This window comes from Parasteatoda tepidariorum, chromosome 12 (assembly GCF_982258835.1).
Source record: "Parasteatoda tepidariorum strain Cologne lab strain chromosome 12, Ptep-v5.0, whole genome shotgun sequence".
Lineage (NCBI taxonomy): Eukaryota > Metazoa > Arthropoda > Arachnida > Araneae > Theridiidae > Parasteatoda > Parasteatoda tepidariorum.
This window is the reverse complement of record NC_141766.1, coordinates 56235304-56249696: the sequence shown is the minus strand read 5'-3', so window position 1 is coordinate 56249696 and position 14393 is coordinate 56235304. Positions and strand designations below refer to the sequence as shown.

The window sequence follows — 14393 nt, the reverse complement described above, 5'->3', positions numbered from 1 at the left end:
CAAGCTTTTTCTGTATTTTCTGCCATTGGATGTTAAAAAATATGTTTTTGTTTTCAATTTGTTGCTGTTCCTCTGGAAGTTTTAGATTTATTGATAACTATGAAGGAACCTCAAGACCTAAACAATTCTTAAGTTATAAAATAATTCTCTAAATATTTCTTGATAAATTTTAAGAAATGTCACAAATTGAAAGTGTCTTTTCCATTATTTTGGATGGTGTATTCAAAGACCTGTCAAAGGACAATTTACTGAAAAGATATGTTCTGGCGAGCCCTAAAACAGTAACGAATTGCTAAATACCTTTATCTGGACATTTTCTCCAAAACCCATCTATTCTGGTAAAGATGTGGTTGAAATTGGTGTGGTTCATTCAAAACGCTGGGGGTGAGAACTTCATGGATTGGTTTAAGATTTCAACAAAGCTTTCAATATTCATATTTCTGAATAGTAACTCCTTTGAAATTAATCAATTACTGTTCAGTTATTAATTTTAACAAGAAGTGTTCAGTTCTAGAAATTTTAAAATTTTTATTTCATTGATCTGGGTGTACATTTTATTCAAAAACAAAAATTTCTTTTCAAACCAAAAATTTTGTTTCTTTTTTTTTTTCTTTTTTTTTTTCTTTTTTGCATATATTTTTATATCCTTTTTTATTTATTATAAAATTTGACAAAAAATGCATTATTGCTTTTATATTTTTAGACGACGCTATGATGGAGTGCTACGAGAAGTTAAAGCCTTAGCAAAACTTGATCATCCCCATATAGTTCGTTATTTCAATTCTTGGGTCGAGAATCCACCAGAAGGCTGGCAAGATGAAAGAGATCAAGTGTTAAATATTGCGTACGTAGTTTAGTTAACTTTTATGTTTTGTTTAAGTAAATAGCACATTAACATTAAACCTGCTAAAATGAATTTTCTTTTTTATAGAAAAATTCATTACCAACAACTTTTATCTTAAAAAATATTTTCATTAATATATTATTTTTTTTTTTGTTGATAAAATGTTTGAATGGCAAATATACTTCAATCATAGTTTTGACTATATTCGGGGCTTAATACAGGTCAGTTTTTCCACTATTTATTAGTGCTTTCACAAAAATTTACCTAACAAAGACAGTACCTTCTCAAAAATTCCCGCAGTAGTTTGGCACTTTATTTATTTTTCTTGATGAAGTTTGACAAAGTCAAAATTTATTTCAAAAGGGCTAGAAAAAAATATCTTATGCAAAATATACATTTTTGCAAGTTCTTTATAGTAACTGCTTTCTGATTTTTTTTTTTTTTTAAATGTCTAGCTATCTTTTATGCAAAGTTTTTAAATTTTGGGCTCCATGGATACTCCTTGGATTCCTTCTGATCTCTGTATGAACCCTGAGTAATAAATTTGTAACTTTTAGCTAATATTTTGGTTACTATATACTAAATTTCATAAACCTAGCTTAAATATTTATGGACATTTTTATTTCAATATTTTTTTTGTCTTATGTTGCTATAACTATGAAAATATTCAATAAAATCAAACGAAACTTTAGGATCCATTTAGAATTGCTTACAAAATTATTGCTTTAAAATGTAAGAAAAATTCATTAAAACTACACAAGATATGAGTAATAAAAATAGTTCTTTTTTACTGTGCATGCACAGAAAAAATTTAAACAATTTTTTTCTTAAATTTGTTGTACTTGCCAAATAATGAAAAATGTCCGATTTGGATATCTTCGAATTTTAAAAAGTTTCTAGTCATTTTCTAAATATTTTTTTCACTTTTCAAAAGAAAGCTCAAAATTATAAGAGGTTGTCCTCAAATTTCATTTTGTGGATTTATTAAAAATGACGCCTGCATTGTTGGGGATCAGCCCTATAAAAGTATCTTTTCTTCCTTCCTTCTCTTCCTCTTTACTTCCTAATACCATCACACTTTGTTGTCTGGATCATCATTAGAAGGGTATCATTTGTTAATAAATCTTGTTTAATAGTAAAAAATTAAATTTGTAGAAAACCCTTACATTTTGAGTTTTCTTTAAAATTGTTACAAAACTACTTAAAAAATTGCTTGAAACTTTTTAAGATATTTGAATCAGACTTGTTTGGGCTCCATGGATTAAGTTGCCGAATTAGATTCACTACAAAATTAAGAAAAAAAATTAGTAATTTTTTCTGCACATGTGCAGTATGAGAGAACTACTTCAATTACTCATAACTTGCACAGATTTTAACGAATGTTTCTCAACTTTTAAAGCAATAACTTTGTAATTAATTTTAAATTATTCCAAAAGTTTTGTTTAATTTTATTGAATACTTTCAAAGTTATAGCAAAAAATGTGAGACAAAAATATTCGTTTTTTTGTTTGTTTTTTAATGTCCATGTATCTCCATAAATATTTAAGCTAGGTTTATGGATGTTTGTGCAATTATTGCATATAATAACTAAAATAATAGTTATAAGTTACAAATTTATTACTAAATTCTTTTCATAAGTACACGAAACACTTGGTGTTCAAAAACACTTTTCCAATTATAATTTATTGTCGGTCCCTCGGGCAAAAGTTTATTGATATGTATGAGAAATCACACAATCTCAACACTTCTAAATTTATGAACTAATTCTTTAAGTATTTTTTGAGAAATAGCAAAAAATATGTTTATATTGAAGTGTTTCTATTATTTTGTCTAAACCTTATGTATTGGTATTAATTGTAAACAGTAAATATCTTAATGCTTTTTTTTATTATTAAGGAATATAATCCTTTCAAAGTTAATGTTTTTACTTTTGAACATATTTTCTCATAGAAAATTATGATAAGCTAAACTTTTTTACAAAAATCAAATGCTGAAATTTTTCACAAAAGTAAATATTAAAGTAAAAATCCTGGATTAGCCCCAGATATTATGTAATAATATCAAAATGAATAAGGATTAATACTGAAATAATCTTGCATGAAATATTTATTGATGTTACTTAAAGTTTTCACTACTTTAGTATAAAATTTTTAAATCTCATGAACTATTCTGACCTCTTGATTTTCAGATTCTTTTTTTAAATTGCTCTCAAATGGACGAAAGATTTTTACTATCACTTTATTAATGATCTTTGATAGAAAAAAAACTTTTAATTTATAATTATAAATTGTAATTATTTCTTATGCTCAAAAAAGTAAAACAATCCAATCTCAATGTGGGCTGATTTTAATTCAAGATATGAACTGCATTTAATTCTGGTTATTTAAATTGATATGTTATGTGGCCAAATCATTAATTCATACTGATCAATTTATTTAACTTTTAAGTGCTCTAGAGCACGCAAAGAATATGTAAGTGTAAATGAAATCATTAACGACAGTACACGAAATGAAAGATTGTTAACTCTTGCACATTTAGAGAACAAAATTACTGTGAATAATACATAAGCATCTTAATTAGTGAAAAAAAAATCAAACTTAATAACAAGGGTGCTATAAAATAATCCTAAAGTGTAATTGCAATTTTCACTTTCTAATCTTTTTTATATCATAATAACATTACACCTTTGGGGGCATTACATACAGAATTTTAACTTTGAAATGCATTTTTTCGTCTTTAATGAACCAGTTTCTTAATCGTATTAGATAAAACTGTATAAGGAAATACTCATTTTCAAAAGTGCCAGAGAGCAAAATATTTGAAAATAAAATCTAATAAAAGCATAATTGAATAAAAATAATGGCCTATTGTTTTTTTTTCCTCAAAATTCAAACATCTTACAATAAAGTTAGTGCACAGTGTAAATTTTTAAAAATTCATATTAAAGCAAAGAAATCATTTGTATATAAATGGTGAACAATTTAAATTAATTTAAACTTTTAATATATGAAGTCTCGCCCTTTTCACAGAATCCACAAAAATTAACTGAACTGGAGATGTGACATTTAAGATAATACCATTTTTAAAAAAATTCTGGATATAAAGCTGGATAAAATGCTGGATACCGGTTTTCAGCATGTCTGAAATTCTTTTAGTTTAGTTAGATATAACTTAAATTATACTTCTTGAAAAGTTTTAGACCATTAACTTTTTTTTTTCTATTTTTAATGTTTGGATATTTTTTTATATTTTTTAGTGATGTTACCCAGTCTGTTCAGCGTTCATCAGTTGAACAATCGCATATTTCGTTAAAATCAAGAAAAAAGAAAGTTAAAATCACTTCACCCAAGAAATTTGAGGAATATATGTCAGAGGAAAGTGTAGACCGCAATGTCAAAATTGCTCACAAACTTCAATTCAATCCATTGGGAAATGATTTTTTCGATTGGGATGAAGAGCCAGATAGGAAACCTTTCTCTACTGGATCTTCAGATTCATTTTTTAATAGTGAATTGAGTAATGTTGAAAGTTCTCAGTCTTCATCAAGTAATGTTGAATCATTACATGAAGAAAGCACCACAAGTTCTCTTGATATAACATTCACTAATGATACTATTGAAAAATCAGATGAATCAAGCATAGAAAACTCTAAAATTAAATCTTTGTATGCATTACAAGAACACCTACAAATCTCCAAAATTAATTTATCTGAAAACTATGAAGATCTGGAAAAGAACTCTGTTGAACCAGTCTTAGTTCCTTGCTCTATGCAATTATATAATGAAAATAATGTGTTTTTCTTTGTTCAGCTAGTAAATAATTGTTTATTTTATAAACTAAGTGAAGATGATTTGGCACAGCTACGAAAATGTTTGTTTTCTGATATCTCAAGAGCTGAAAGTGAGAACCTGAGTTGGTTGAGTTATACTGAAATATTTAATTATGAGGGTAAAGAGTTAATATTAGACACACTCTTAAAATTCCGTTGTTGGGTTATATCTCTTCTCTGTATACTTAGACCTTTTAATACGTATTATCACAATTTGCTGAAGAACAACTTGTGTAACATTTTGTGGGATGTAAATTTATTCCTTGATAATAGCCCTTATTCAATCAGTTCTGATCAAACTCGTTTTTCTGGAATGAGACCTTATAGCTCAATTGTGCAAACTGCTGTTTTTTCTCAGATTAAAGATTTAAATATGACTTTGTGTTGGCCAATGAAAAAGAAATGTCTTCTTCAATTAAGTACTTTTATATTTTGTGAAGATCAGACAATGCATATACCTAAGTGGAAATTTGTTTTCCTGCAAAATGACTGTGATATATATGTTAAAAATCTTCAACTGTTTCAAATCTGGATTCTTTCAGTTTTTGCATGGTTGGAACTGCATAGTGAAAGTCATTTCGATGTTGTTATTAGGAATTTGTGTAATATTTTGCATCAGTTAGACATCGTTTTGGATAATGAATTATTAAAACCAATGACAAGTGGTGGTTATCCTTCTAATGCTGACAGAATTTTGTCACTTGATTGCTCTCAAAAAGAATTTATGTTTTACCCGAAACCACTTAAAAGTACTATCAAGCCTTCAATGCTCGAAAAGATTAATAAACCAGGATATTTATACATTCAGGTAATATTTTAATATCTTTTTATTGCAATAATCTTAATTTTATGTAAGCTTCAAAATTGTCCATTAATACTAGTTTGTGCACAGTTGGTAAAGCAACATCCTATAACTTTAAATAAAAAATTCCAAGTTGAAGCAGGAAGATATACTTGATAGTATAAAACTTCAAGTATATATGACAATTATTTTTATGACTCAAAATTTTCTTATCAGTTTTGATAAAACACCTAATATGAGTTAGATAGGCCAGTTTAATTGCTTGCACATGTTTCAGAAGCAAGGTTTGTGTTTTATGAGCAAAAAAAAAAAAAAAAGCAGCACTATTTATATGTATGTATAAAAGAGACAATAAAGTACAAAAAAAATTTAATGGAAAAATTAAGAATTTAAGATTTATTAATTTTATTAAATGTGCATAGAACCCATAATTAAGATAAATACGCAAGGAAAGTAAAAAGGAATTTTAAAAGTAGTAGAAAAGATATTAAAGATTTCAAAATTAGAAAATTTAATGACAAAAAGATAGAATCTTGTAATCAGCTCACACTATTATATCTATAAAAAATAGTGCTTTCTAATATTGTTTTAATGTAGCCAAAGCAAAATATATCAATACAATACTTTATTTTGTATATACAATAGTATATAATCAATATTATTGTATTGTTATATTTTGCTTTGGCTTTATTAGTTCAATATTAGAAAGCACTATTTTTGGGAATCTGATCATGTGAACTAATGATGAGATTGTATCTTTTCATTATTAAACATTTTAATTAGCTTTTATACTTTTCTTTAAAATAAGTATTTTTTTTTTTTTTTTTTTAATTTTGAACCTGTTAGTTTACATTACCAACTGTATTTTAGAAATATTTTGCTATGTCTTTATATTTACGCAATAAGATACTACCTATCATATAATCTTAAAAAAAAAAAAAAAATTGTCTCTGTAAAGTAGAAAAACAACACAAGAGTGTAGCCTCATAGAATCCTATGAACAGTATTTGTAGGACCTAATGACGAAAAGAAAAAACTTTAGTTTTATTTTGATTGCTTCTGACATATATATTGACTGGAGAGTGTGTTCAATCTTTGAGAAAAAGATGGAAAAATAATGACACATTTATCTCTAAGTGATGTAGATTTTTTCATGTTTTAATAATCACTTTCAAAAGCCATCTCAGGTAAATCTTATACCCATATTGTAAGATTTTAATCATATGTTAGGATAGCTTTGGATGGTGTCTTTGTTTTTTTGTTTTTTTTTTCGGAACTGTAATCGGAGATATTTTAATACCATTTTTTTTTATTTTGTCATAGATTGAAAAACTTTATTTATCAGTCATAAATTGATGGAGGAATTTACCAGGATGTTGCATGTTTAAACCTATTCTTTGACTAGGACTTTGACTTTGGTCCAAAGAATTGTATTTTAACCTGTCTCCTCAAGAAAATAATTTTTAAGCCAAGCTTGGTTCTAACCACAAGACTCTTTAAAACAAAATCAAAGTTTTAAGGCTAGATATTCTGCTAGCCACACCACCTATTTCTATTCATTTGAATACTGACATTAAGCCAACATCTTGTTAGCCTTTTTATTTTTGCTTTAACAAATTTAAAAAGTAGATGTCTGAACAATCGTCCTGTTTTCTTGTGATGTAATTATAATTACAACTCTTATAATGCCCATTAAATAACAGACATCTATCTTATTTGAGTTCAATTTGTATGTTTTTAAGGTTTTAATTGGATTGTTGAGCAAAATAGGCATTAAAGTATAACTAATATGGAAAATAAAATTTTGAATGAACTTAAAATTTGATACTAATGCTATATATATTTCTTATCATAGATGCAACTATGCCAAAGAGAGAGCTTTGAAAGTTGGCTTCATTCACACTCAAATTCAAGAGATTATGATGAAATAATGAAAATATTTGCTCAAATTATTGATGCAATGGATTATGTGCATTCTTGTGGTCTTATGCATCGGGATTTAAAAGTAACTATTTATTATTTCATCTTAAATTTGATTTACATAGATTTTCTCACATTCTTAAATTTTGTAAAATATGCCTTTTCCCCCCTATATTTCAACAGAAAAAGGCATGTGTTCCAAAAGTGTTTTTAAACATTTTTAAATGTCACTGACTTGTAAAAAGCGTGAATTTTTTAATGTAAGGTTGGTTACCTAGCAGCATTCTATAACTTTTTTGTCACTTAAGTTATAAAGAGGAATGAGGGATTTATGTATCTCTAATTGCTCAAATAAAAACATAATTTTTTTTAATGTTCTAAATTTATTCCTGTTCTTTCAAAAATTTCATTTTTTATCATTAGCTTCTTTTCCAGGCACTCATCCATCCATTCATTCATTTATGCTCAAAAGTTAATGCATCATAATTTGAACATTTTTAAATGTCGTGTATATAATTTTCCATCTACCTTACAGAAATAAAAATATGTCATGCTTTAGAAAAATATATTATAATGATGAGATAGTCATTTATGTACATTTATGAAACTGTAAAAACAGTTATTATAAATTTGTTACTTCTTTATGTTAGCCAATTAACCATATGAATAATGTTAAGTTAACTTTTTATTTAAATATCAATATCAATGGAAATTATTTAAAAAATATAACTATTTGATCTTCATTCTTTGAATTTTAAAAAGCTTGTTTGCAAATGTTAAGCACCTGTTAAATTATTTTCGAAATCTATATTTTTTGAAATAAAATTTTGAGTATTTTTACCCCGTGAATATTAGTTCCGACTATTTTCCGAACTTTCATCTATAGACTTTCCTACCTGATGAAACTAGTTTTCCTCATGTTATTCAATGGTGAAGTCAGTAGCAAGGAAATCCCAGTACATTTTTACCCATGAGCTCAGCAGTTGAAAGGTTAAACAAAGTTATCCAGATATAACAAGTGTCTAAAGGCACTTCTGTAGACTGAGCTATTTAGTTTATTTACTTAAAATCTGTTGCAAAAGTCAAATAATAATCAAATTAAAAAGTGAATAAAGCAAGTTAAAAACTCTTCCTTTTCGAGAACAGTACAATTCTAAAAGTAATTATTTTATTAATGTAACAAGCTCTTAAGTTTTTGTGTTTTCTTCATAATTAATTTATTATTAAGTTAATATTATTAAAGGACTCATTGTGGCTTTCAGTTTCTGCCCCTAATTTTGATCTACACATATTTTAAATGGGTTGAAAAAATGGCTCAATTTCTTTGCATCATCTTATAATATATTATTTTCTAATCAGTATTTAGACTCATGCAAATGGCTTGAAATAAATTGGGCCATTTGCTATAAATCTAAATGCTAATTGAGCTATTAATGATACTTTTCTGATTAGGTTTAAACTATTTCAGCTCATTGTAATTATGTATTTTCTATCAGCATAACACTACAAAGTATTTTGCTGATATGAAAATATCAGATGTGTTCTCAATTATTCTTGTGCACTGCAATATAATGGCAATTGTTTGCAAAGAGCTGGATTTTCTAATTTACCTACAACATATATATGCATATATGATTTTATAGCTTATATTTTTGGTTTTTCTTCAATTGTCATAATCAAAATATATTAATAAAATTAACCTATAAAAAAGTCGCCTTTAAATATCTTTTAAAGTGCAGTTTGATTCATTATTGATATTATACAAGTATCCAATCTAAGCAGAACAATCTGGTTTATTAATATTTCATAATAAATTTTCAATTTATAAGTCTGAAAAAAGTTTTACAATTAATACCTTTATGCTATAGCTGCAATTAAAATCCTTTTAACAATCGATTGATGTTTGTCTAACAACAATGTATGTGTCTAGCCAGATTGTTATTGATTCTATTTTATTCAGAACAATTGTTCATGCAGCAGCATCTGCATGTGATGTTGCATGAACAATAAATATCTGATTTAATTTTGATACGTAATTATGAATGTTTAACTATTTTCAAGACTCTGCTGGAATATAGTTTAATAAATATTTATTTGCTATTGAATATCTTGTTATCCTCAATTAAAAACTAAATAACATATTTTTAGCCATCAAATATATACTTTTCCAAAGAGGGATTAATTAAAATCGGAGATTTTGGATTAGCTACGCAAACTGAAGCTCAACATGAAGGATTTGAATTATCATCTATGGATGTTACACTTTCTCATACACACGGTATTGGCACGCCAACATATTTGAGTCCTGAACAGGTGTAATATACTTCCTTAATCTTCATGATAAAATGTATGGAAACTTGTGTAAAAAAATATTTAGTGAATTATTTGTAACAATAATTCAATTAATCAGGCATTAATAACTTATGCATGCATCTTTAACTGCTTATCATTTAAAAAAATAATATATCCCTTAACCCAAAAATTTCTGATTATTTTCTTCTAAGCTTTATTGACTTTAATCAAATTCCAGAAAGATTTTATTAACATATATGTATGATCCACATTTTAAAGACTGTTTTGCAGACTATTAGAATATAATTTTAAACCACTTTGTGTTCATGTTCTTTTATTATTCAGCTATGAATGAAGAATGAGAATGCATGTTTAATTAAATTTATTAAGTAGCAACATGCTCAAATGACAAGATTTAAATACCACTGTTAAACTTAAAGTATATTTATGAATTGAACAATGAAAGTTACAAGAGCATTTAGAAACTTTCAAACAATGTTTAATCCTTAGTTTAAAATTCTGCTAATCAAACAAGGATCCTTCAATATTTTAAAACCCTTCTTTAAGTTGAAGATTGTAGCTGTGTTTAATCGAATTTTGAATTTCAAGTAGTTATGATTTTTTGTGTTTTATTTCGATTTTACAAAAATTTATTCATATTTTGTAATAAATTATAATATATTACAGTTAAAATAAAATATAAATATCTTAATTTAGCTTCAAATATACTTGTAAAGCTTACATATGAAACCTCTTTTTTAAAGTTATGCCAGTTTATAAAATCATCTTTATAACATCACACATCCTCAGAACAAATATGATTTTCTTAAGTGTTAGGCACTGTAATATCAATGTAGAAATTTGGGGAAAGGAAAAGAATTTCTAATGGTGATTAAACATCACTAAGAAAATTTATTATAAATTTCTGTTGTGGAATCTACTTATTAAGGTCAGAAAAACAAGCGATAATGTTAAAAAATTAGTAAAATATTCTTGCCTAACATTGAGTGTACTTGTAAAATTAAATATTGTAAAGCTTTAATAATTTATTGAATTTTTAAATGCTGAGTTAGATAAATTATTTTATATATTATTATGTTGAATATCTTAAAGTTTATTGTGGGTGTGGGATAATATATCCATAATTATTGAAACTTTTTTTTTTCTTTAAAATAGACTATCCTTATATCTATATTTTTTTAAATGTTTTCTGACAAAAAATGTTCTATAACTATTTTTCTGATTTGTGCCAAACTGTTTGCTCTTCTAATATATATATTTTTTTCAAGTGCTCAAAGAAAATTTACGACGCCAAGACGGATATGTATTCGTTAGGACTAATTTTTTTTGAACTTTTGCTGCCAATGAAAACTGGTTTTGAAAAACGTGAGGTAAGCTTCAGTTGTGAAAAACTATAATTCTATTTTATCATTAGTTGTAAATGCTCTTAAAGTGATAAAGCCTTTTAGTTTCTTCTGAATTACATGCAACTTAGGGTAAAATCAGATATCAAATTAAAACTGAAACTGTTCAAGTATTTATTCTTCGAGTTTTTCTGTGATTTTTTTCTGATTTCTGCTATTATATTATCAAACAATTAAGATATCACTGAATCGAAGTTTGCTCACCTGAGTATACACTATTTGACACGATAATTCTATCCTTTTTTTTTTCAGTCAATTTTTGGGCAGTTGCCATTACTGATTTTCACATATTTTTTTAAAAATCTCAATTTTAAGACATTTATTACAACACGTGAATCTCAAAATATTTAATGAACTTTTTTACAAATCCAATTTGTGTGATTTCATCATAAATGCATGTGGTCTTATCGACAATCTTTTTTTTTTTTTTTTTTTGTTAATGCTGTGAATTTCAAGGATTTTAAATTTTTTTAATGTGATGAAGATTCGCAAAGTGAGAAAAAAAAGAGAAATATGTAATTTTTTTCAATGTGTATATTCTTTTATGTGTTCATGAGGAAAAAAATTATTAAATAAAAAATTCTTTCTCTTCAATTTTATAAATGTTACTGTTATGCATAAAAATGAGTCTTTTATTTATCTTCTATGTAAAAAGAGAGAAAAAATTCAGTGCTTAAAAAAAGTGCACAATGAGAAAAAAATTCATGTGATATCTTTATCCATCATTCTCTTGTCGGTAAAATTGCAATCACAAATCTAATGCATCAAGTGTGTGCTTCTTCAAATTCGTGATTGGAAATTTCTCGAACAAAACATTGTAACATTAAAATGTCAAGGTTTTAAAAAACATGGGAAAATTCGTGTCGCTAATAACTACAAAAATGTGATCAATAATGCCACACAGGTTTTCAGGTGAATCATTGATAAGAGAGTGCATAAAAGAGGCAATTCTTCAAATGCCAGATTAGAAATTTACCATACAAAAGAATGTAGCCTTATAGAAAATTAAGATTTTAAAAGCCATAAAAATCTTAAGCAATAACCGACGAAAATGTCATTGATGAGTTTGTGGGTGAATCATCAATAATCGAGTGTGCAAAAAAATAATTCGTCAAAAGTGCAAATCAAAGTTTACCAAATGAAATATATATTAAAACATTGCTATTTTAAACGCCGTGTTAAAATCCATATTAATAACTGACAAAACGACGACTGACATAAAACCAAACAGATTCACTGTAGAATCGTCGTTAATCAAGTGGGTCAATTCAAATGCGTAATTTAAAATTCGCAGCATGCTAAAGTTCTATTAAATCATTTAGATTTTTGAAAACTATTAGAAAATATGTACCAGTAACTTCAAAAATTCTATAGTCAAAGTTAAAAAATTATCACACCTATTTCAAAACAGTGTGTTGTTGATTGTTTCCTGCATTGTTGATTCTCAAAGGAATGTGTAACATAAGAAATCATAAATATCTAATTAAGAATTTTTTTTTAATTACATGTTCTTGTGTCTGATTTTTGGAATTAATGCCAGATTTTCATTCTACCTTTTTTTTTATCTATAAATTTACTCCAAAGTCAGCCAATTTCTTTATACCTATTCTTCCACTTCTGTGTCTTTAAGAAGTAAAATTTTCTAATTAAGCGCCTGTTCCACAGTGGTTGGGAATTTATGAATTAGGGAGGTAACTATACTTTGTAAAATTTATAAAGAAGAGTTACAGTTATTCAAAGCATGTGTGTATAACAAACTCTTATCGATGTATTTTTACTGAGTTTGGCAGAATAAGTCATTAAAAAAACTTACTGTGATATTGTTTTATTTATATTTGCATTCATAGAAACAATGTTTAATAATATCCACAAGGTTTGCAAATTTAAATTATGAAAACCTGAAAAAATTTTGTGAAAAAAAAGGGGGGACGAAAGGCTCTGTCTTTTTCTTTCCCTAATAATATGATTAACAACTCTAAAGCTTAACTCCTCAAGATATGATGTAAGAATTGTACCACTGAAGTAAATGTAGTTTTCTACATATTTAGGTCTATGATGGGTATTTTTCACAACAGTTTTTCTCATCAAACCTATATTTACTTTCTTCATATTTAATTTCAATACTTGAGGTAAAAGTTTATATTCTACTACTATGCACCTCAATTTCAAAATATTTTTAAATCATTTTAATATTTCCAATTATGTTTTCAGAGGTGAATATTAAACTCATCCATATTCTTTAGAATTACATCTTTTTTATTGATCATAATTCTGGTAATTGATGATATATCTTCAATAGACTGCACAAAGTAGTACAAGTTTTAAATAAATCATGACACAATACTTAAGAATGTAAAAGAGTTTTATTTGATCTTTTTAAACTGAAATTTACATTGCCGAGCTGCTAATAGTTGTCTAGGAGTTAGCACTAATTTATTATAAATGTCATTTTACAATAATTTGTAATTTTACCTGTTAAATTCAATTATAATTCTAGATAAATATTAAGATCCTTGAGCAATATTTTGAATCATACTTTAAGAAACATAGGTTTAACCACTGTGAATTCCATTGATAGCTTTAAAAAGATTGTTATATGTGCTACAAACACAACTTTTATTTTGATTTCCATTTCAAAAAACATTAGCTTCTTTTAATTTAACTAATTAACTATCAAAATTGTATTTGTTGCTAAACATAAAATATTATTTTGCTTTGTCTTGATCATATATTTTTATTTTAACACAAAATATTTCTTCTAGAAATTTGCAAGTGCCAGAAGACATATGTTTGATCCCCAGTTCATCCAAAAGTATCCTAAAGAGGTAAATCCTTGCCCTACAAAAACAAAACAAAAAACATCAGCACCAGATAATTTCAAAACAACCAATAAATAACACTATGTTAAATAATTAAAGATATATATTTTTTCAAAATTTGTAATTTAGCTTACAAATCCAGTAAAAGTTTTATAAAATTAGTATCTTATTTGAAGTATTTGCGTTAAATATTTCAACTTTTTTTAAACACATTCCATCCATACTGACACAATTGTCTTACACCTGAGTGCATTGTAGATTACTTTTATTCTGTGCATACTTTTGCTGGTATCAATATTATGTGTTGGATTGACCTGTCTACATTCTTCTATTACAAACTACCAGAAATATAGACACGATTTTATTTTGGGTAGGTTTTAAAATTCAAAATATGATTGCTATTTACCATAATTAATACCAAATTTGATACTCTGCAAATGTGTCATCAATAGAGCCCAAATTT

The 14393-nt window shown here is 26.4% G+C and overlaps 1 protein-coding gene across 3 annotated transcripts in view; it reads left to right on the top strand.

Annotated features, from left to right (window-relative positions):
- PEK (pancreatic eIF-2alpha kinase) overlaps positions 1-14393 on the top strand; it is a 71961-nt gene that overhangs the window by 55055 nt on the left and 2513 nt on the right. For 2 of the 3 annotated variants that reach the window (XM_043049481.3, XM_016068800.5), the window contains exons 13-18: positions 704-844; positions 4101-5481; positions 7331-7480; positions 9544-9708; positions 10977-11078; positions 13874-13936. In XM_043049481.3, coding sequence (XP_042905415.2) covers positions 704-844; positions 4101-5481; positions 7331-7480; positions 9544-9708; positions 10977-11078; positions 13874-13936 — 2002 coding nt within the window. The remainder of the gene's footprint in view (positions 1-703; positions 845-4100; positions 5482-7330; positions 7481-9543; positions 9709-10976; positions 11079-13873; positions 13937-14393) is intronic. The other variant, XM_043049480.3, reaches the window with a different exon arrangement.